General features: G+C 41.1%; 1 protein-coding gene across 2 annotated transcripts in view; it reads right to left on the bottom strand.

The window, feature by feature from the left end:
• Window positions 1-25,129, bottom strand: part of Dpysl3 (dihydropyrimidinase like 3) — a 107,351-nt gene that overhangs the window by 36,086 nt on the left and 46,136 nt on the right. Inside the window, exon 1 of one of the 2 annotated variants that reach the window (XM_015485842.2) lies at window positions 21,551-22,018. The exons of the other annotated variant lie outside the window; for it this stretch is intronic. Within the exon in view, the coding sequence (XP_015341328.1) occupies window positions 21,551-21,589 (39 nt within the window). The 5' untranslated portion in view covers window positions 21,590-22,018. Of the gene's footprint in view, window positions 1-21,550; window positions 22,019-25,129 lie in introns of those variants that run through there. 2 annotated transcript variants of the gene reach the window in all.

Consider the following 25,129-nt stretch of genomic DNA (forward strand, 5'->3'; position numbering starts at 1 on the left):
AGAGGTGACTCACACCAAGAGACCCAGTGAATCAGTTACAGTCGCAGGTGTCTCACCTCTTGGTACTGATTTCCCTGAGGCTACTGTACCAAGTCTATTTAAGCCTTACAATAAAAGGCTCTTTCTGACAGGGCTCTCTTCTCTGATACCAAATCTGACTGTTTTAGTGTTTAAATTGCAGGCCAGTTCTCTGAAGTAGGTAACTTTACAAATACACTAAATCTAGCCAGAACTTACAAAATCAATGCATTAAACCTGCCCCTGTGGCCTGAAATGTTAATGCAGTAAAGGGAACTAATTTACAATTCAGGGTAGCAAAGGTCCTTGAAGCATGATAAAAGTGTAACCTCTTTTTCCTTCACTAGGGCATAATAAAGTTTAGAAAAATTTAAAATTATGGTTTTGTGAGAGAGAGAGAGAGAGGAAAAGAGAGAAGGAAGAAGGGAAGGAGGGAAGGAAAAGTAGGAGGGGAAAAGGAAAGAAGAGGGGAGAGAAGCAGGGCAAAGGCGTAGGTGATAAACCCTTAACAAGGATGTTAAGAACAGCAAGCACTGACTGATGACTGATTCCAACTAGCATAGGGAGTGAGAAGACAGCATCAGGAACTCAAGCTTATTGGGTATGTTGGTTCCCATTTTAATTTTCCTCCTCTAGTTCTCGTTGTCAAGAATGTAAGCTGCTATTATGCTAAGTGAAGCTAGCCAATCCCTAAAAAACAAATGCCAAATGTCTTCTTTGATATAAGGAGAGTAACTAAGAACAGAGTAGGGTCGAAGAGCATGAGAAGAAGATTAACATTAAACAGGGATGAGAGGTGGGAGGGAAAGGGAGAGAGAAGGGAAATTGCATGGAAATGGAAGGAGACCCTCAGAGTTATACAAAATTACATACAAGAGGAAGTGAGGGGAAAGGGAAAAATAATACAAGGGGGACAAATGAATGTCAGTAGAGGGGGCAGAGAGAGAAGAGGGGAGGGGAGGGGAGGGGAGGGGGGATAGTAGAGGATAGGAAAGGCAGCAGAACACAACAGACACTAGTATGGCAATATGTAAATCAATGGATGTGTAACTGATGTGATTCTGCAATCTGTATATGGGGTAAAAATGGGAGCTCATAACCCACTTGAATCAAAGTGTGAAATATGATATATCAAGAACTATGTAATGTTTTGAACAACAAACAATAAAAAATTAAAATAATAATAATAAAAAAAAAGAATGTAAGCTGCTGGTTTTATCTTAGGCAAGGAGAATGTGCCACCAGAAGAAACCAGAGCTAAAGACTCATCTGTTCTATGCTCAGTAGACATTCCAGCAGCTCAGTATACAAGCTATAATCTCATAAAGAGAGAGAATAAAAAGTGGAGAATGAATCTTCTAGAATCAAATAATTTGTTACCTGCATTCAAATCACAAAGCACAGACTCTGAGTCCCAGTGGGGATTCAAAATCCTTTTTAAAAGTCCAGATGAAGGCGTGGATAGTTATTTTAAGTAAATTCTCATTGGAGTGATTAGATTTGACTTTCAAAAAACATTCTCACTCTTAAGCATATATCAAGATGAAAAAAAAAAAAGAAGAAGAATATATCAGGATGGATAGACCACATGGATGAAATCTTGTTGATTTTCTAAGAAGGTTCTAAGAAGACCTGCATGCAACCTTATTATGTATGCACCTTAGGTAAGGGCAGCTTAGGGTGCTGGTTTAAGGATTATGGGGCTTACTCTATATAAAACATTGATCTCTGCTTGGCACACTGTAAACACTCAATGTGTAGGAGCTACCAACATTATCATTCCTTATAATTATAACAAGCCACTGTAAAACTCTTCTCTTAGAAATAAAAACTGAACTAACATTTTGTTAATCAAAATATAACAGACCTTCCCATAAAGGGAATTCTGGAGACACCAGTCTCTAGCCAATCCTCACCAACTGTTCTGAGTTCCTGTCACCAGCTAAGACTTCTCCTTTTAAACCACCCGCACAGGGCAAGTTCCCATGGCCCTTCCAGGTCATTCTTCCTCTACTAAAAAAAAAAAAAAAAAAAGCCCTTATGAAAAGATAAAAAGCTACTCTCTTCCAGCAGGAGAGTGGGTGGTAAGGTATTGCCCCACATCCACCCTCCCTACCAGCATATTGAACGGCTTTGGGACCCTCAATGACCAGCATGCCTGTGAGACAGAGATAGAGAAAGGTCTGCAAATCTTTATTGAAACTAGGCAGAGTTTAACAGGGTTGGCTCGTCCAAACCACTGACCTGCTGCGAGTCTCAAACACACTCTTCATTTTTCTCTTTATCCAAACACACTGGTGCCCACCAAGGTGTGCAGGATGGAAGTGAATGTGGGGCACTCCTTCACAACGCAACCCACTGTGCAGAGTACACAGCACACGGGGAGCTCGCGCTGTTTCACGGTATTATGTTTGGCCCTGGAGGTAGAAAGTGGCAGGGAAAACAGAAAGGAGGAGACAAGAGTAGCCAAGGGCAGTATTAACCAGGGCAGAATGGCTGGTCAGCCTTCAGGAACAGAATATCAAAGCCAGTCCTATGCATTCTTCCTTCCCAAAACCTCATGTTTACCATTTTGAAGATGCAATTATCAAAGGGCCTGACAAGTGATGTAACCTGACTTGGATCAGAGTGGATAAGGAATAACTGTGGATGGCACTTTGGTCTCAGCCCCCTGATAAGTAGTCTGTCAATCTTCAAGAGTGTTCCAAACATGGATAAGCTCAAATGATAGACATTATTGGAGAACCAGGCCAAAATCAAGAGGATGGGGGAGGGGCACTGGGCAGGAGGAACCATGGAGCCATTCGGTTCTTGTAGGGAGGTCAGCTGGGTCTACGCAGCCCAAATCTCAATTACTTATGCTCGCTTCTCCTTTACAATATTTGACATATCCTGTGCAAACTGTTCTGTTATTTGTTTAATATTATTCTTAAATAAACAATTTTAAAAGTAAACAACATCTTATTCCTATAAATTCTAAGCCAACATCATTTGCCAAAAATAGTAAACATAGAATAAATAAAATCATTAGTAAATTTTACATATATTTTGCTACCTTCAAAAAGTTTCAAAAAGGAGCCCAGTGCCATGCTACATGCCTGGGGCTCAGGAGGCTGAAGCAGGAGGATCCTGAATTCAAAGCCAGCCTCAGCAACATTGTGCAGCCCTAAGCAACTTTGTGAGACCTATCTCTAAATAAAATATAAAAATGGGCTGGGGATATGGCTCAGTGGTTAAGTGCCCCTGGGTTCAATCCCCAGTCCAAAAAAGGAAAGTTCAAAAAGGATATTTAGATCTCCTATTTTGTTAAAAAAATTATCAAGTATCAAGGAAGTGTTAATGAGAGATAAGCATCAAATTGAGACTCCTTACTTGATCTCATCAGAAGATTTGAAAAAGAGGAAAAATTTCCCATTTGAGTCAATGTTATTTAATGCCCTCTTTCTGAAATAATCTGATTTAACAACAGAAATATCATGCTGATATGGACCAGGCCAATATGGGAGGACATGAACCAACATGGCTTGGTTATGTATCTATACAAAGTTTACATATCTATGAACTACAGATAAGAATGCCTATGTCACAGGCCTACGACAAGAATTAATGGCATGATGCAGGGCTGGACACTTTCAAAAGGCTCATGAGCAATAGCTATTACACAAAAGACTACTACTATTGTGCTACAATTTCTATTTTATTACTTCTATTATACAGATATACAATAAAAGTCAAATCCAAACTGCAGAAGAAATTTAAGGTAGCTATTATCATTATATATGAACTTCCTGAGAAACATGGTGCTCAGGACTAGTGTATAAAGTCCAGTATGAACTAAGAAAAGTCAGTGCTTTAGAGAACTAATTTGTCTCATTGGTCTAGATTCATGTGATAGTGTGTGTCTTGCTATTTTTTGTTGTTGTTGTTGTTGTTGTTGTTTTCTATTGCATTATTCCTTCTTAGGCTTCCAATCCATGCACTGTGGGTGACAACATGTATACATGTGCAGCCTAGGGGAGTGGGATCCAGCCTCCATCAAACAGGATCTTTGTCCTGTTAGCCCCTGAGATTGTGCAAAAGCCAAATGTCTATTTCACCAGGAGCAAGTGCCTGGAATTCCAACCCAAGCCTCAATTCTAAGGATAAACCAATTTAATAACTCATTCCTGAAATATATACTTGCAGGATGACTAGCCATGATGTTCTATATTATGCAGAAGCAAAGATGAACCAGTAATAAAAGTAAGCTAGAAGAATGTGAAGAAAAAGACAAAGTTTCACTGTAGAAAGAGTAAAACAATTAGTGGTCACCAGTGGTGGGGGTCGGAGGTGAGAAGGGAAGAATGAGTTGGTAGTGAGTGGAACACAGGATTTTCAAGGAAGTGAAACCACCCAGATGAGGCTATAATGGTAGACAAATGATACCATACATTCAGCAAAATAAATGTGTCCTAATGGAAATTCGGACTTCTATCAACAATGCTATTGATATTGAGGAGTCACCAGTTCTAACAAATATACCATCCCAATGCAAGATAATAAAGGAGTTTTATGTACTTTATGCCTGATTTTTAAAAAAAAACAAAACCTGAAGATACTTGAATAAAAGAGTCTATTAATTGAGAAAGAGAAAAACCTTCTGGCAGTAATTGAGGAAGAATCCATACAGGCCTCGTCTGACATGGATCTTGGGGACAGTGGCTAATTTGGACACAGGAATGGGCAAAGGCAGTTCTGACGACAGTGAGGATACAATAATTCATGATTAGTATTTACTGAAAATTTCCTATGTGCCAAAATTTATTAGAAGCTTTAGGAACCTTTCGTTCATTTAATCCTCAATAAAATACCCAATGAATTGATGAGGCTATGGAAGTGGAGGCATACAGCCAGCCTGCAGTGACCCTGCAGGAAGGCATTCAAAAAAATGACCCTGACTCCATTGGTCGCCTTCTCTCCAATCTCCTACTGGTGCCACATGAACTAAAGGCAACCAAAATCCCAAAGGCAAAAGGGCGTATTCATGGAGACTCCACAGTTCCAGGGCACAGAACATGGTACACAGAGGTGGAGAGAGTAGTGGGAGAGGCAAAAAGAAAATACTCAGCCTAGTCTGGAAATGTCTAACAATGGGACATGATTTAATAAGCTATAATACAGTCCCACTATCGATTACTATTACTAGGGATACTCTTAAGTTCTTAAATTGGTTAAATCTGGTGGCTTATTTTTGTTTTATTTGTTTTGTTTTGAGACAAGGTCTCACTAAATTGTTTCGGGCCATGCTAAGTTGCAGAGGCTGGCTTTGAACTTGCAATCCTCCTGCCTCAGGCTCCCAAGAGGCTGGGATTACAGGCATGCACCACCACTCCTGGCAAATATCTTGAACTGAAGAAATATCTAAAATGAGTAAACCATGGCATAATGGGCAAACTATGTTCTAGTTCTTGCAAAAGCAAACAAAAATGCTACATATGTTCATCATGTTTTTTGTTCAAGCAGGAAAAGGATCTGGAAGGATGTACATCAGTTATTAATATTAGGTTTGGTGGAAGGGAAGGGATGCCAAAGGAGGAGGTATAGAGAACTTTTTTCTTCCCTTTCCTCTATTTGCGTATTTACATTATTTCTTTAGTTGCAAAATGCACACGGCATTTAATAACTTTTTGAAGGAATTTAAGAAAGAAAATTTTTATAAAAAGGAAAAAAAATTAAATGATTGCTATGGCCCAGTGCAACAGCAAGAATATGGATTGGAACATGCATGACATAATCAGAGAAAAGCATCTAAGGAAGTGAAAGAGAAGGGAAAATAATGTCAAACACAACTTCAGTTTCAAAGCAGGATGTCCAGGAAGGACTCACTAATTCAAGCAGAGAATAGAAAAAAGGAGCAAAAAAGCTGACCTGCCGAGTATAAATAATAATTTGGAGGGGCTGGCCAACCACACAGCTATGTAGTAGAAATGGGGGCCTGGGATTTAGGAGTCATGTGTTAATGGATGGATCTGAGCTAATGCCATACTGGAAAGGCTAAGATAGTAAGAAGACTCCTGGAATGGGAATCAAGAGCCCTGGAATCTGGTCATGGCCCTGTGATCCAGCAAGTGACTTCACCACCTCTCTCTGCTGCTGTGTGGATGAATGGTACTCACCTCCCTCTTAAGAGGCAGCTCTCCTCTTTGATCATTTCTGACTGACAGCTGGCTTTGACTGGATCTTTACAATGACAGGGAAGCCTAGTGAATTCCCACCCTACTGCTTTTCAGAAACAAAAAACCTTTTCACTATATTTGAAAGCTGGCCAAAATGCAATTCCCAGAAGTGGAATGCAGGCTTGGGCCTTGGAATGTGTGAGCGGGCACCTTCAAATGACAGGCAGAGGCTCCCATCTATTTGTGGAGGCTAAAAGGATTCTTCTGCAAGTCAGATATTATACTTTTAAAGCTGGCAGGGACTTCTTGGGGATTGTGGTAAAAACACACAACCACTGGCTTATGCAACTTCCTAAACTTCTCCCACAGTGGATGAATTTAAGAGAATAACATAGTTGTGGGGCTCCAGATCCCACTACAAAGGGGGCCCTGAAGAGCAGGCATGGGAGGAAAGATGTCCCCCAGTCTGCTCTGCCTTGGAGTCCAAACATCAATGATTGAGTCTGGAGCTTCCTCTTCCTCATCCCAGCCCAAGAACGCAGGTGATCAATCAAAGCAGAGCAGCACAATGGGAGAGGGCGGGAAGAAAGGCCTTTGAGTCCTGATTGTAAAATGAGGAGAATGATATATGCCCCCAAAGGGCTTCAGTGACCATTAAGCCCAGATCCTGGTGCATAGTAAATGCTCAATAAACAGGGCTTCCTTTAAAGGCTACAACCCAAATCTTCTCAGGTCACAAACATCCACCTGGATGCCCACCCTCCTTTCTCTGTAACCTTGAAAAGTAGTTTGACTTTTCATTTCTTTTTAATTCTGTTTAGTTTATATGTATACCTTAATTAAGGACCCAGACATACTTCCTAAAAAGGAACATGGAGCAGGGAGGGAAAGAAAGAGTCACTCTTTTTCTGTTTCTTTCTTGACACAAGAAACAGACTGTGGTGATGGCTAATTCTCTTGGTCACCACATTCCATCTGCTTAAAAGCTTATATTCTCATAGCTCTGCTTTCATTTGAGAGATAGGTAGCTATTAAAGCAGTGGCTATTTTTGACTCTTGGGCCCCAAACTTCCCATGTTATACTGAGAGAAAACTGCAGATGCTCCAAGAACAAGGACTTCAAGAGATCAGGCAGACCTGGAATGAAAGAAGCTCTTGAACTAGACACAAAGGAGGCACCACTTAAACCTTATCAGAACTCTCGGAGGGGGAGGGTAGTTAATCCTAAAACAAAAGATTTCTTCACCTTCAACATAGTTCCAAGGCTTTACACATAACAGGAACCTTCTGGAATGCATACAAGACTGTTTACTGTCTGCAAAGACTATGCTAATATTACAGAAATATGCCCCCTGTGCTCAAAGACACACAGACTTGATCTTACTCACATAGTCACCAGATTGTGCCTCTCTCTTCCTGATCATTATTCAACACTCATTGACTAACACCAGGAGTAAAGCCTTCTTTCGGAAACATTCTGAAAGAATCTTTTATGACTTGTCTCTGCTCATAAATGTTGCAGGCTAAAGTTTACAGTTGCCAGTGTTTTATGCTTACCAAAGCAAGATGTTCATTGTGACGTGTATTAAGAGATGTCTTTAAAAAGTAGCAAATAAGATACAACCTTTGTGGGACATCCCAGACACAGCAGGTTTTCACCAAGGCTACCACTGTCTCCCTGTTACCCCACATCTTCATCTTTTATTCACCATTCCTCTTATTCGAGGGTAGCCTTGGTGATGCAGGGATGTCCCTATCATCATGGAGCAGATGTCTAGTAGGCTTTTGATGCCTCTTCCTTGACACCTGCTCTTCCCAAACCACTTAACCAAGGGAAAGCATAGGAGTGTCAAGTGAAGGAGATGTGTCACTTTTAAATCGTGAATTTATGCATTCATTCCTTCATTTAATGTTTATTAATGTCTTCTGTTTATAATACTACAGATATTATAGTGAGAAAAATAAACTCCCTGCCATGGTAGTGATTGAAAAGACAAGGACGGAGTAAGTTACTAGATAATTGGTATAATTATCTAGCAAATAATTGAGTGTGGAGCTTCAGCAAAAGGAATGTGTCCTAATGGAAACTATGGATTTCTATCAACAATGCTATCGATATTGAGGAGAAAAAGGACAAGGGCATGGGGGAACCCAGGGAGAGTCAGGAACTGCTTTTTAATATGAAGAAGGCATGTCTAGGAAGCTGTCAGCTGAACAGAGATTTGAATGATCTGAGTATTAGGAAAACAGTGTACTCCACTCTGAGGGAACAGAGAGCAGAAGCTCTTAGTTGGACCTGAGCAGGTCATGTTCCTGGGAAGGCAAGAGGGGAGGACAGCCAATGCCCAGTCACTGAAGGCCAGAAGGCCTGAAGACCTAGAGGTTGGCAGGGCCAGCCCAGCAGGATCTCAGAGCCATGGCCTGTGTTTCATTTGAAGTGCAACAGAAGATGTTTGAGCAGGGGAGTGAATTGATTTACATTTCAAAAGGCTAGCCCTGGTTATGCCTGCAGAATAAATTAGGGGTAGGCAAAATGGAAGCACAGAAACCAGTTAGGGAGTTCCTGCAGTACCACGACAGAGGCTTGAGCTAGGGTCGTGGTGGTGATGAGAAATGAAGTGTTTGGATTAAAGATTCTAAAGGCAGAGCCAAGAAAGTTGCACAGGTATACCTAGTTGAGCTGGGATTCAACTCCAGTGTCTGCTGAAAACAAAACCCACTCACCTCTTGACTTGACTATTGTTTTCTTCCCACTAAATCTAATGTCTACATTTTAAGAACTGACAGACCACACAGCTTTAAGACAGGGAGGAGGCGCTGCTATAGAGCCATCTAGATGCAGTATTTAAAGTACCTCCTATTTCTTCTATCGTAACATCTATCTGGGTTTTCAGGGAGTTCAGGTTTTGTTTTGGTTTTAGATTTTGTTGGTTAAATGTTTATCACATCTTATTTACAATATTTCTAAAAACTGCCATTGTAAACTCTGATCTAGACAATTTTCAAGTCTATTTACCTTATAGACGTGTGGGTTTGATTTCCTGCATTACTAAATATGACCCAGAGTGGGTTACTGATTCTCCTTCGGCAGATCAGATTTCTTCAGGGCCTAAAGTCCACCACTATGAACATTAGTTCTTCATTAGGTGTAACTGTTCATTTTGACATGTGAAAGTATGTCACCAGTGAGATTATAGTAAAGCCCAAATACCTTGGTTATTGTCTTGAACTTCCCTGATCTGTATTTTATTCTAAGTCAGGAGCTAAATACTTTCTTTTTTTAATTTTTTTAGTTGTTGATGGACCTCTATTTTATTAATTATAAAGAGTTCTGAGAGTCGAACCCAATGCCTCACACATGTGAGGCAAGAGTTCTACCATTGAACCACAACCCCAGGCCAGGAGCTAAATATTTTCTATCTAATCAATTAAGTGGATTCCAGGTCATGGAGACATTGGAGGGCATTGTTTCTTTCTCCTACCATTAAACAATTTGATAAGTAAGGTTCCTAAGCAGCTTGGACTAACTTCCTTATTGGGAAGTGGTCAGTGAAGATTTTAAAGTCAAAAAGAGGGTGAGTTTGAGTCCACCAGTTAGTTAATAACCATGTAATTTAAATAAACTAGCTTCCTGAGTCTCAATTTCCTCATCTATTAATTGGAGCTAATAATAACTATAATCCAGGCATGTGATAAGGCTTGAATGAGATGCAAATTATGATTAAAAATCAATTAGCATGGGCTCTGGCCTGGTATTGTTTATTACACATATTAATTATCTTGGTCTCCCTGGTCTGTTCATTGAGAATTTCCCAAGATAGAAGTTTTGGATTTGTAAATTCTTTCATCTTAATTTTCCCTTGTATGACTTTGCTAAGATGCCATAAAGCAGTAACAGATCTGGTGGTTTAAATAGTAGCAACATGTCTTCTCCCTACTCTACAGGCTAAGATCTGAGACCGTGGGTCTGGGCTTGTTTCTCTGAGCCCCTCTCCTTGACTTGTTGGGGGCCCTCTTCTCCCTGTGCCTTCTGTGTCTCCCTTTGGGTGTCGGTGACCTAACACTCTTCCTATGAGACTCTTGCTGGAGTAAGGCCCACCCTAATGACCTCATTTAACACGATTATCTCCTTAGAGACCCTCTTTCCAAGCAGTCACATTCTGAGGTACAAGAGGTTACAACTTCAACATATGAACTTCAGGGGGCTTGTCAGGGGATGATTTGTCCCCAAAATTCTCTTGTCTTCCTCCCTCAAAAAAGCGTGAGGGAAAGCATGAACCAAAGCAAGGGAGAATGAATCTTATGAGCCCCGCCCCCTTTTTAAAAACCTTATTTTACTGTTTGACCTTGGCCAAATTATTTTTCCTCTTTGACCCACATAGTCTTAATCATATAAATGAAGGGGTCAGAATAACAGGTCCTTCTCTTCCTGCCCTTAACCTAGCAAAGGTAAGTTTTCCCCATGATTTCTCATAGCAAAAGGGAATCTATGCTAGAGCACACAATGAAACAACCAAAACAAAAACAAACATATCTTCTTTGGGAAATAAACTCAGGATGAAGTCTCTAGAAGCAGAGGATTACATTCAATTGCCTTACAAACTTCTTAATTACTTAAAGCCTTTTCTCTTTATAAGGCCATAATTTAAACCTACTTAGTTGGATAAACCAGAAATCCTGCTCTGAATTTATCAATATCCGTAAACAAAGTAACCTCATCAAGATTTGGGACCCAGATTGGCTTTGAGGGAAAGAGAGCATGTTTTCAAATAAAGGTCTCCTTGAAAGAATTAAGGGGAGAAGAGTTCTAAAAACAAACACACATACAGAGAGAAGATGTAAAATTAAAACCAGCTTCCAAGCTTATAGGTTAAGCCAACGAGGAGAGAGGGAATAGAAAACCGGCCATGTTTCCTCTCCAGCTGTGCAGCTTCAGGTCTCAGGACACTGTGTCCCTGTATACATGTCGACAGCCTCAACAAGGCAGGAAGGCAGGCAGGGGCAGGGGCGAGGAAACAAATGTGCTCATTTGAGAGCTGAAGAAAGCAGAGACAGAAAGTGGTTTTCCATGGAAAATGGCACAAGGGATGAAGTAACTCGCATGGAGACATTCCAGAGACATGACATTGGGATGCAAGTCTACAGTCGGAGACTCCTGCATTGAGTGGCTTTGAGCAAGTTATTCAACCTTTCATCTTGGGGTGGCTTTTAATTGGACTTTAACTGAAAAACTTCAACTGAAAATAAATCTTTTATTTCATTTTTGTTGTTAATACAAAGATCCTGGAAACAACCAAGACTATTCAAACAAACCAAATGGGATTCATTTACCTTAATTCTTCAAGCAATGGGATGATATACAGCTAGTTGAAATTATGTTACGGGAGAATATTTAAGACATGGAAAGCTGTCGATGATATATAGTAGAATTGAAAAAAAAAAGGACATAAAACAGCATGAACAATTTGAGGTGCTATTTTAATAAGTAGCACCTACAGTCATAAGAAAAAACTTCTCAGCAAGGATACTAATTGGATTCACAATGGTTGTCTCTGAGTAATTTCATTGTGGTTTATTAATTTGTTTATATTTTTTGGTAAATTTTTCTACAGCCACTGTACTTTTTTTGCAATGGGGGGGGTCTCAGTTAACTTTTAAAATCTCAGTGTGCTACAGTAAACCAGCCAATAGAAAAAGACCTAATTCATTTGGCCTCAGTTTCCTTGTCTGTAAAGGGAGACTGAACTTCAAAAAAAAAAAATCTTTAAGAATAAATTTTCAGATCACATTAAGACAAACTTCAGCAGAATCTTGCCTAGGGTTTATTTCAGAGGATGGAACATGCAGGGTTGGGTTTGGAGAAGTTGGCATTCAAATTGTTAAGAAATCCTTTATTGGTATTTTTGTTAATTCAATGTAAAGCGGCTTTTGGAGCTGAGTGTGAGAGGCATCTCCCTAGCAAGTTGTTCCTGTAAGTATGACAGTGTGGAATTGCTATGGATATGCAGGAAAGCAAGACTGTACCCAATAGCAAGGCTGAAAAACTTCCCCATGCCCAACCCACATGCAGAGAAGGGGCAGCAACTGGCCGCTCTTCACATCTCCCATCAGCTAAACCACTTAAGCCTGATGGGAAACAGGCGCAGAGAAGTAAGCCCTGGACTAGACATGAACTCAGACTGGACCCAGTGCTTTGGGATTCTAGAAGTGGGAGAAGATAAAAGAAGGCAGAATTTAATACAGCACCATGTAGTGGGGTTAATGAAGAGACAAAGATGATGTTGCCAAGAAATTAAGTATTATACATCTGTATCATGAGTGGTCATCTATTTAAAAAATACTAGTTATCATGATATTTGTGGTATATGACAATGATCAAAATATGTAATTAGTTATGCTTTATTTTCTTGCTTTAAATAAATGTTTATATTCTCGCTTATAAAAAAAAAGAAGAAAGAACATGGGCTATGAATCTGATAAACTTAAGTTTGAATTTTGGTTTCACCACTGAAGGCTTGTGTGACTTAAAGAAAATTACTTCTGTGGGAAATCTAATTATGTTTTTCTGAGGATTGAGATTCTGAATAAAATACAATAAATACTAATTCTTCTTATTATTAAACTAATTTTCCATGTGTATTTATCTAGATTAGATTTTTCCCATGCCAATATTTATGCTGTTAGGCCCAGAGCTGGTGGTCAATAAACACTTTTAATTAATTTAAAAAATAGAAAAAATGCTTTTATTACATATGATTTTATTATATGATATGATTATAATATATATAGTGCTTCAGATGATTTCTAACCAAAGGTTTAACATCCATGAATACATTTGACTAAATTTTCCTTCCCTTTCAGAGGCTTTCTTTAAAAGAATCTAATGAATTATTATTACATTGAGACCATAAACTATGTGGTTTATATTGAGATGATCTTGGCAAAATTGGCTTTAACTGACCCCACCCTTCAAAGCAAAGAATGAATGAAAATGAAAACTATTCTCAAGAATAGCTCCAAATAAAAGCCCAAAGAAATTTGACAGATGCAGTGGGGTGAGAGACTGAAAAATCTTTGAAAGAACACACACACAAACATCAAAACACTCCATTTAAATGGCCAACAATGGAAACAAACAAACAAACAAACAAAAATCTATGAGCTGCTCCTTGGCCAATATTTCTAAAAGGCCAAGTTTGCTGTACAAATGCAGACTGGCCTATCTAATTGCTGCTAATAACCCTCATGACTTCGTGATTTATGTACAAAGGCAGAAAGAGGCCTCAATTAAGATCTACATTGCATCCTAGTCAAACAGTCTTTGTAACAATTTCCTCTATTTGAAATGAGACTTAAAGGTCTATGTTACTTCTTTATATTGTTTGTAGTAAGAGAAATGATGTGACTGTTTGCAAGCAAGATGCACCCAAGTATGTCCCTGAAATATGTTCAGAATGAGCCCAGGTGCAGTTCCAAGGAAAGGAAAGGAGGCCAGGGAAGAAAGAAGAACAAATGATGGACAGGCTCCCTGGCACATCTGCCCAGGGCACGACCTGCATTATAATAACTTGCTTGTCCTGCTAAAGTGCTGTAATGTTTCTCTTGGCACAGGGATCCCATGCCAGTTTCTTATAGGCTTTATTTTAAATCTTAAAATTCATATTCTATAAAGTCATCAATGAAAGGGAAGATGATGTTCAAGAACAAATGTGTGCACTCTCAGGTTATCCTTTTCCTTGGAATTATTCTTGCAAGTAAATGTTAAATATATCCATTCATTCAACAAATTGTGACAGAGGACCTAATATGGGCCAGGCAAAGACTTAAGTGCAAGAGATTCCCTTTGGTTGGTAACCTCATGCAGTACTCATGGTATTACTGGGTCTTTGAAGGTAGGTAGGTTATTTCCATGGAGAGTAGCCATCATACTTAAAATGTTGACAAGAGCAGCTGAAAAGAAAGCATATACACACTCAGAGTTGTTTTCTGTTTGTTTGCTTGTTTGACTCGTCTAGATTTGAGGCGATTGTCGCCTTTATGACTTTATCGATAGTAGCCTTCTGCAAAAGAAAGACTGTCTGTGATTGCAAATGAATCATGGCATCACTTTAATAATGTTCATTTTAATTAATACTAGAGCTCTGATAAGGAAAGAACCTATCAATCATCTTTATTCTGTTTCTCTTCTACACAATCTGCTAACTAAGTCTGCTCCCTAAATGAGAAAAGGGCTGGAATTTTAAGGGTAAAAAGCAACCAAAGCCCTTTATATCCAACACAGATGTTGGATGGTCCTGCTGAGTTCAAGCCAACAACTGCAGTTCTCATCCATTTTCTCCCAGCTCACTCTTGCCTCACAGCAAGGAATTGTAACTCCTCTCTATAAAATTGAAATAAACTGAGGTCGGGCTGGCTCAGAGGGTCATCTGAACTGGCCAGGATATCTGGGATCACCTAGTTCAAACTGTATCCATGCAGGAAATGAGAAGGATAATACAGGTTTCCCCAAAGTCACAAGTCAATCAGAGGCAAGGGTGTGTCTGACCACAACATGCTGATACTCTCCTCCAGAGTTCTCTTGCACTGCATCATAAAGCAAGAAGATGCTTTGGCTCTACTAGTCCCGGGGACACCTCTCCTAAATAATAAAATCTCAGCAGGGCGCAGTGGTGCATGCCTGTAATCACAGCAACTCAGGCTGAGGCAGGAGGATGGAGAGTTCAATCCCAGCCTCAGCAACTTAGCAAGGCCCTAAGCAACTTAGAGAGACCCTGTCTTTAAATGAAATATAAAAAAAAAAAGGTTGGGGATGCTGAGTGATTAAGTACTCCTGGGTTCAATCCCCAGTATCAAAATAAAATAAAATCTCATTTCTTCCTTCATATCTCATTGTCTAGTCTTTCCAGAAAAATAGAGATTAAGCCATGAGAAATGTGTCCTTGAATTCCAGATGTCCCAAATAGGTTGCTGGATCATTCTGCTGCGGAGCTCCCCCATCTGGCTTAGTGTACTGGGTGTGTCTCTGCTTGGCTGAATGGGAATGGGAAGCCTGGCTCCTATGTCTGGGAAAAGGACAGGGTAGAGAGTGAAAAGGGGCCCTGAGCCCAGATCCACACTTAAGCAAGGCAGAAAAATAGCATCTGCTTTTCCATCCTGCATTCACACATGCTCCTGGACAAAACCCAGAAGCTAACACAGACAGCTGGCAGAAGAAATTCATGAACCACCGCTAGGAGGACATACACTCAATTGTGGTTCCAACAGTGATGTGTGATAGGCTCAGTCAGACCTTCCTCACTACTTCCTTCCATTGAACACTGGCCCACATCTGTGAGCTACCAGGTGTGGGAAGTTGGAAATGATAGAGGGAGAGAGTAGTCACCTGTGCATATGGACCTACTGCTTTCTTGCCTACGAAACTCACTTCATCCTAGGAACAATCCTAGGATCTTGCTTTTTCAGCTGTGTGACTTTAGGCAAGTCACTTAATCTCTCTGAGCCTCTCTCCAGAATGCAAAATGGTGGCTCATAATTATACCTATGAGTTGTTGTGAGTTAAATGAAATTATCCACATAGTTTGTTATGAGTTGAACTAAATAATCCCAATAGTTTGTGCTTGGCACTCGGTAAATGGTAGATATTATAACAGCTCCACTGTGCGTGGCTCCGTCTTTCAAACTAAACTGAGCTCCCTGCAATCTAATTAACAGAAGAAACATTCCTCAAGTCAAGTATGTTAGACTCCATGAAGGGACAGGGACCAAAAGAGGCCAGATAGAGAGGTTCATCCTATTCCACTAAACTAGTTTGGTTTGATTTGGGAAAGACTCTATTTCATAGGTTGAAATAGATGTGTGTTGAGTGTGATTCAATAGAAGAAGGACTTCACAGAAGAGTCTAAAAGCAAAGATGCCAATTTCTCTGGGGTTTCCAAGGTCTTTTCATTCATTTCCCATTGGCCTAAGGAAAAGGTGAGGTTGCACATAGATTTGAGGAGAGAGTAACCAGGGAGAGGTCTGGCTCTACTATTAACATTAGTTAGGACCCTAACTCAATAGCTTCATCACTCAGGGAATGAAAACATATCCGAATTTCCAAGCCCCTTCTTATTAGAAGCATTGATTTAAACAAACAGAGGCACATTTGCATCCTAGGGACACATCCTTACTTTTATAAAAATTTTTGAACTTTTCAAATGTAATAAAATAGACATAAATGGTTCTGTAAAATATGCCAGTAGGTAAAGAAACAAGGGTCCTTTAGGATATAGAGGGTTTTTGTTCTTTTTTCAAATTCAATTTATTTTTCCAGCTGAGGAAAAACAACTAAAAGTCTTGTTGTGAATAATCACTTAGAAAGGACATCTATAACCTGTGTCACTCTAAGATGGAAGCCAACTGGGACTGAAAAACAATACAGTTCAACTAAACTAGGAAAATGTCCTGTCTTTAAGTTCAGGGAGAGTTCCTGGGTCAAACTTCACAATAGACTGATGGCCTTCACTGGACTGTCAAAAATGACAAGTACAATTCTGCAGAGTAACTGTAACATAACCAAAGCAAAAAACTCGGATTTCATATAACACAGCATTCATTTTTGTTTGTGAAAACTTGTTTTAAAAAAGAAGCTTCCCAAGTAGTTTCTTTCCAAAGCAGACCTTTGCCAAGTCTTTTATTAATTTCCACATTCCAAAGAAGTTGAGATTTTATAAATAAACCCATATTTACAACCTTAAAAACATCCGGGTTCACAGACCACTCTCAAGGTCACTGCCTCATTTAAGTCTCCCAACAGCCCAGTGAGATAATAAAGGGGGCTTTTTATTTATAAGCTAATGGTTCTGCCACATAAACTTGAATTCTCTCAGGAAATCTATTTCTCTAGAATTCTCCAAAGTGCCCAGCTGGCTCAGTCACAGCAACTAACGTCCAGAGCTCTTTATACACCAGAGGCATTTTGCTAGTATTGGGAAAGAGGAAAACCTGGTTGGCAACCATTGCATACCTGCTCAAAATATCAAGTAACCAGTGAACACCCCAGGCAGGGCCTGGACAAGATTTCCACGATCAGATATCTAAGATGCTTTCCATTCCTCAGTGTTTGGTATTATTCTTCTGTCTTTTACTCTGGAATTTCCCTTCTTAGATGCCTTACATGGATAGGGCTGGTTTGGGGTAACTCCTTCTTTCAGTTTCTCCAACTCTAATCCTTCATCTCTTAATATTTTCTCCCATTCTTAAGTGATATCCTAAGAAGCAAAATGAAGGTATAGATTCAAGGGTGGGGTTTCCCTGGTCACTTCCTTAGGTTCTAGTCTAGTTTTAAGTCCCCAACTCAATAGCTTCAAAGAGCTGGGTGTTCCTCCACCCAGTTCATAAGAACTGTCTTCTTAAAAAAACAAAACACAACAAAACCAAAACCTTATAGCACCTAAAACACTTTTAAGCAAGATCACAGAGCTCTGACTGCACACCTTAGACTGAACTCTCCAGGTGGAATTCCTAACTAAGGATGCTTCTTCTAGAAGTTCCCAAATAACATACACACAACTCAACCTCAAATGCAATTGAAACGTATTATCTGAAAGACAATATTTATAGACATCCAATTAGCATCCAATTACAAATAGTCAGTCCTCTATAGGGAATTCTGGAGCTCTTTATCTACACCTTTCAAAAACCTTCAGCTGCAGGTGGCTCTGGGAGGCAGAATTGAACCAGGGAAGCTTCAGCTTTGATGCTGGGCAAGCCCTGGGTGTAATCTCCAGCTCTGCCTCAAAATTCTCACCGAATGACTCTGGATAACTGACTTCACCTGGATAACTGACTTCACCTAGCTATGTTTCAATTTCCTTAACTGTGAGATGATTTCCTGCAGAGAAATTAGAAATTAGGAAAACTAATTAGAAAACTCATATAAAGCACTGGAACTAAAGTACCCACCCTTGCGGTCAGTTTCAAGTTATAGCTTATATAAGAGGAAACCAATGACTGCAACTACCAAAATTGTCCCCCTGTAAACTTGATATGGTGGCTACCATCCCAAATATTGTCTTTATGTTTTACTTAACATAAAAGGTAGAAGAGATTTTCTAAGTTTTTAATCCATGAAATAGGGATAGCTATAGTGACTGTCAGTATTGATTCAATGACTCAATGAGACAATGCATGCAAGGCACTTAACAGAATGCCTGATGCACATTAACATTCAATAGATATGACTTTTTATTATTAGAAATTATTTTTAAATCATGCAGTCATTTAACTGAAAATTATTAGGTATCCATGTGCCAAGCACTGGACCAGACAGTGTATATGCAAGGTCTGTTGTCCTGATCTGATGAACCACCCAGAATGGTCAATCTCTGATATTTAGAAGCAAGGACTAGTGTGGAGGTAGAAAAGTTGATCCATAAAATACCCTGAGAGGGAACAAAAAAGATCAGAGGCCTGAACTACTCAAAGGAAAAGGCCCAGCCAGTTCCACCAGTGACAGAGAACTGTGTCTCCTCTCCCTGCACCCAGGAAACCATAAACATAGGCTAGTGGGCATGTTTTAATCTCAGGAGAGAAGCAAAAATAAGTGGAAGGAGAAAAACAAAAACAAAAAAATGACAAAATAATTCTTCTTTGGACCAAACATGGTGGCAGAAAGTGGTGACTAGAGAGGAAAAGGGGACAGGGTCAGGAAAGACTGCCCCCCTCAGTCTTCAGATTATAGTGACACTTCAGCAACTGGGTGGGGCAGCTTACACAGAAAGGAAGAGAGGGCGTAGGAAATCTAATTCAAATTGCAGAACATTACCATTTTTTAACTAGACTGATATTGACAATAAGCGATGGATGTTACATTTGGATCTTTAATCTCATTTTCTCTATGTGTAGCTTTGAGACCATATTTTAATGTTTTTAACTATACTTAATAAGGTATCTCAACCCTTATAGTACATAGATAATTATCATCTTCTATAGACATGCAAAAAATACACAAATAATCTATTCTAAACTAGAATTCTTGCTCATGAAAATACAAACACAAAGCATAAGAAAAAAATCTACAAATAGATTCCCTATCCCCAAAGACCAACTGCTCTGGCCATACCCTTCATTGTCATCCCTCTGGATTTAACAATGAATGTAAAGCAACCTGGCCTGAAGAAATTTCCAACCACTGTCCACTCCTGTTAAAGCTGCTGGAGACATAGCCCCAGCTTCGAGGCACAGGCTGCTATGCAGCACCACGCCCCACGCCCAGAGAAAGGATAGGAGCCGCACTGAAAATGAAGGATGTACCCCAGGGAAGATCATCCAAACAGAAACAAAAGGGAACCCACTGCAAACCTGGTCCTGAGATTAGGGCACCGCTACATTTCCTGGGGCTTTTAAAGCAAGTTATATCAAGGTTAAATCTCTTTATCTTTCTTTAAAGTGTCTTAAATGATACATAGAAGAATGGGCGTGGCCCGCAAAGCCATGTCACAGATCTTCCATAAGAAGAACCATTGCAGTTTCAGACTAGGAGGAAAAACAACCAATTGATTCTTTGTATATCCCAAAAAGGAAAATTGGCAAATGCTTACTAAATGTAAATAAGTGGAATATACATGCAGCATACCTCCAGCATGTAATAGCATGAGAGCTGTGGTTCTATCTCCTGAGTTAGAGAAATAAGTATAAAAATGGAGCTCTGGTCCCAATCAGCTTTTAAAGAATTTGGATGTTACCTTCTACAGATCTTTGCATAGACAATTGGCACTGAAAAGATATTTTGCACAGTAAAAGCAATGGTCCCTCAATAATGAAAAATGAATGATATTAGGTAGTGGCAAATCCAAAGCCTCTTCCCCAGGAAAATGATCCCTACCCAGTTCATCTCTTTTCCTTGGAGTGTTTCTTTCTTGGGACCAGCCTGTAGGGTTGGGGTGTATTTGTGTGAAGTGAAGCTCAGGTGCATGAAAAAGGTATGATGCTGCAATGGAAATAAACCAGTTGACAATAAAGTGCACTCACTAGAGGCAAGAGAGGCATCTTCCTGCCTGTGGAGAGTAAGGTACTGCATAGCAATAGCAATAGCAAACACACAGGGTGTTCCAAGAATAAGGAACAAGAGCAAACAGACTCCAGCCCACAGCAAAACCTGGTGGATCCTGGCAATTTAACTGGGGTGGCAGGTAAAGCTCTGCTCTGGGGCAGCTGCAGAACCTCCCAGGGGCCAGAAGATCACTTCCTTTGTTCGCCCTGCAAAGATGGAGTAGCCACCCATTCCTCCACTACACACACACACACACACACACACACAATCCTATTTACTATAGACAAAGCACAACCATACTGTTTCATACTAAACTAACAAATGTCAGTGGCTTTTGCTTTTTGATTGTTTTAGTGCCCATCCCAGACTGCCATATGGCCGTGTTATTCAGGGACATCATTGCAGCACACCACTGAGGAATCCCACGTTGGGGTGCGGTATTTTACTCAGAAGAGCACCTTTCTGGACGCTGCTGAAGATGTGGGTTCTGTACCTGATAATGCCACATTCCCTCTCCACCCCGCCCTAGGTGCACGCCCAGCACATCTGACACCCTCCAGCCTCGGGTGGCTGGGTCTTGCACACAATGGCAGTAGGACACGACATGTACACAGCCTGTGCCTGCGACCACAAACTAAAATCACCAAAAACTCATCCTTTCTTGGGATGTGAGAAAGAAATGACACGAAAAAATTATAAAATAAATCGAAGGGAAAAGAAAGTTGATCATTCCCGCAGCAGCCACGTTATCTGTCCGGTCCCCAATATGACTCACGGAAACATGAATCGCGCTGAACGCAGGCAAGAAGGCGACGCGCGAGGACTGGTGGTCCAGACACCCCACCACCCTCGCGGCGATGGGGGCCAGAGCCCTGGGACTGGAGCCAGGAGAGGGGCGCGGTCAGGCTGCCGAGTACCCCCGAGGAAAGGTATCATCTCCCCACACCCCAGTCCGGTCAAAAGGATCCTTCAACAAGCAACACTCCTCAACCTGGGCAGGCGCACCGAGCCCGGGGCGGAAAGGGAGTCCACGGAGAGCCCGTGCGCCCTCGGGAACTACGGGCAGTAGGAGAGGAGGAAAAATAATCCAAAGTTCTCTTTGCCACTGTTTGGGTTTCCTCTTTGTTTTGTTTCCCCCAAGCCCCCGGGTCGCTCAGTCTGTGTGGCGCCAGCCGCGCCGGCTGGACTGACCGCCGCTCCCCACCACCGNCACCGAACAGCGGGTCCCCGTCTCTCCCCCGGGACCGGCTAGGGAAGCCGGCAGGACCAACCGCCCCGCCCGCGGCGCAGTGGGCAGCAAGTGAACCGGGGAGGAGGTGGCAGCGGCTCCCGCGCCTGGACTCACCGTGATCCGCGGGATGTTCTTCTTGCCTTGGTAGGACATGGTGGCGGCGGTGGCTGCAGCAGCTGCCTCCCTCCCTCCTTCTGCTCCTGCTTGCCTGAGCCTTGCTCAGCGCACAGCGCCCCGAGATCAGGTGGAGCGAATGGTGCGCTGGCCACGGCCGCCGCCTCCTCTCGCCTCCGCCCCCCTCCCGGGCTCCCGCGGTGGCTGCCAGAGACAATAGTAAATCTCCCTGGTCCCCCTTTCACCCCCGACCCCCCCGCCACACACACCCTCCTCCACTCGCGTTCACGCCCGGGTTTTGTTGTGTCTTTTTTTTCTTTTGTGGTGCCAGCTGGGACCCCATAAGACAAGAATGGCTGATCTGCGACTCCTCCCTCTTCTCTCTTATCCCTATTGATTTTCCTCTTTGCATCTGCCTCACCCACTTTTTCTTTTTCTTCCTTTTTTTTCCCCCTCCCTCCACCGGCTAGTGCAACGGAGCCAGCCTGCTCCACAGCCACCAGGGGGCGCGAGGGGCTTTTCCGGGCGGGGATGCTGCAGCTCTGGGTGTAAGAAGTACTAGCGTCGCCCTCCCTAGCCTTCTGGGCCAAGCCCCTCGACGCTCCAACGCCTCAAACAACCCTTAGACCGATTTTCCTTCGTCCCAACCCTTGTTTCAGCAAAGAGATGGCATTGGACTTCCCTCCCGGAACCCGCTCTCCATCCCCGCGCGGGCTGACTGTGGCGGCAGCTGCCTTTGTTAGAGCCAAGGGCTGGGCGCTGCCTCTGCTAGTCGCAGTGTGTGTAAACAGCAGGCGCAGTCCTTTAGAAAGCAAAGACCTGGTCAGACTTTATGCAGCCTGGTCGATTTGCTGTTATCCTGAGACCATGAAAATACATATTGAGAAACCGTAAAGCAATTATTTGCTCTCAGGGGGCGATGAGGGGCACAGTATCTCATTAACTATTCTCTGTATTTTAAAAATATTCTCAGCCATATTAAAAAAAAAAAAAAGCCTACATTGTTGGATTCAAGAGAAAACATTAGTGTTCTGTGGATAAAAAGTAGAAAACACCTGTAGTGCCAAGACAGAAGCCTGGGCAATGTTCTGATGTGCAGCCATTGATTTTGTGAGTAGAACTACTACTGCTGCTGCCACTCAGTGATCAACCATGTGCACTATTCAAAATTCTGCGTTTATTGCTGATAGAAATTATAGGACCCAAAACATGGCCTTTCAGCACTGAGATATATTGTTCTTTAGCTATGTGCTAAAATGAAACATTCAAAGGAAACCTATTTGGAGAGGCCACTATAGGTGGGGTCTTAGTGGTGATTGGGGTGTGGGGGCTTTCTTTGATCTGCTGAAAAATAATCCCAAACATACAATTTAAATAACAACAAAAATTTGGCTGTGTATGCAAAATTTATAAAATCCTCTATCACCCCCACTCTCCAACTGTCAATCCTAATATCCTACTAAAGAGAAATTTTGTAAATGCCATTTAGCATGACCAAATCTGTTAGGGATCTTGAATGCACACTTCTGTTAAATCAGGCCTCTGGTCACAGTTGTGGACATCTTGTCAATAGGTTGAAGGCTCATTTGCAGTAGAGAAGCTATATAAGGTATCCACAGAAGGAGGGTACAGAATGCAATAGTGTGGCTTTCCACAAACTTGAAATGAGCCAGCCTGGTGACATAATCAAAGGGCACTCTAACCCCCCTTAAGCACTCCCTCTCTGTGCTGAGTTAATCCAAGCTTCCAGTAAGTCATGGTTAACTGGACTAATGTGTCTTCACAGGAAAAGTCCACAGCAGTCTCCACTTGATTTCTGTGATAGTCTGGCAAGGAGGATGAATGCCAAGCAAGGTCACCTCCCTGTACTCTTTTGCAATATGCAGGGGGGAAAAAAAAGAAAAGACTGGGCCAAAGGCACGCCCTAAACATTTTGCTTTGTTCTTAAAGCATAAACGCTGAGACCACTAGCCAGGAATTGTGAAATTACAAAGCATTCTGGGATTGGCATGCAAATGAGCAGGATTATATTTAGAGCAGAGTAAAAGGAGAATTAGCTACATACTATGAAACCTTGCAGAGCTCTGTCTCTTTCCCACATATTTTATTGCTCCACACTTGCTGGAAGGGATCTTGCAAACTTTGCTTTAGAAAAGTGAAGTTATGTACTGGACTTTTGACAATCTTAAAGAAATACCATTGCATCTTTTTTTTTTTTTAAATTGCCCTTTAATTTCATGGGTGTCTCTGCCTTACTTGCATCCGAGTTATCTCTTCTTTTAAAAGGTTATTATAATTCAGAAACTCTTTACCAAATATCTTAATACTATATTTTTTTTAATCACTTGATAATTTTGTGTGTGTGTTGTGTTTTCAAATTACAAGACTTGATAAACCTTTTGAGGTTAGATTTGCCCACAAGAGGCTATTCTGAACAGGAATTCCAATGTGCTCCTCAGATCTGACTGTTGTGACAAGTCATGCACTGGAATACATAATAGCTAGCTAATCGGTTCAAGCTGTTGCCATCATCAGAAGCATACAACACACAATTTTTCCCTGTTTTGTTCTCTTCAATCATCTTTTACTTTCTTAAATAAAAATAAAGTCTCTAAGATGAATTTAAAGGAAAAATCCTTCCCTGGCTATGCTTTTCCTATTCCGGGAATAAGAAAGGCAGCCATCAATCAACACAGGATGCCTCTGTGTCTGGCCAAGGGAAAGAGAAGTGGAACCAGTATGGATGTTTTCCACAGTAGAATGACTCTGAATGGTTTTCCTTGGATACACAGCAGTGCTTGGCTTTAGGTCTTCAGGAAAATATGAGAGAGACACAGAGAAACAGAGACTTGACTTAGCTCCCAAAGAAACTTGATTTTGATCATTAAACCTGCCATTCTCTCAGACTTGATGGCTACCCTATGCTAGTTACTCAATGGTTTGGCCCCATTCTCGACTTCTCTCCTTCCATAACATTCCTACACTCTATATCCAATCTTCAGCTACTGATATTGCTTCTGTCCCTTCAATATATATCCATACTATGATCTCTGCATCTGCAAAGTTCTTCCTGCGTAGCCACCATCTGTTATTACTGGATTGCTGTATAACCTCCTAACTGGGCCGTTTTCTTCACCATCACTCATTCATTCACGCATTCTCATGACATATGACATTCACATAACATTTACCTTGTGCCATTATTTTTTCTAAGTGCTTGTGTTGCAAGGGTGAATAATAATGATGATAATGAAAATGTCCCATATCTCATAGTTTTCTTTATATCCTTAGTCAAAAGAGTACCATTTGTCATTTGCTAGCCCACTTTCCTGCTTTATTTATCTTCACAGTAATTTTTATCACCTGACATATTAATATATTATTGGGTATTATATTATCTTTCTTCCCCTCACAAGAATGCAAGCTCCTTGAGGTCAGGAGATATGTCGGTTTTATTCACTGAGTACCTGAAGTAGTCCTCTTGCCCATAGAAATTGCATAGAAATTAGAATTATTCGGTGAGTGAATGTAGAAATTTAAAGATCTATATCTGAAGAAAAGGTAATTAAGTGGAATAAA

This window comes from Marmota marmota, unplaced genomic scaffold, assembly GCF_001458135.2.
Source record: "Marmota marmota marmota unplaced genomic scaffold, marMar, whole genome shotgun sequence".
NCBI lineage: Eukaryota > Metazoa > Chordata > Mammalia > Rodentia > Sciuridae > Marmota > Marmota marmota.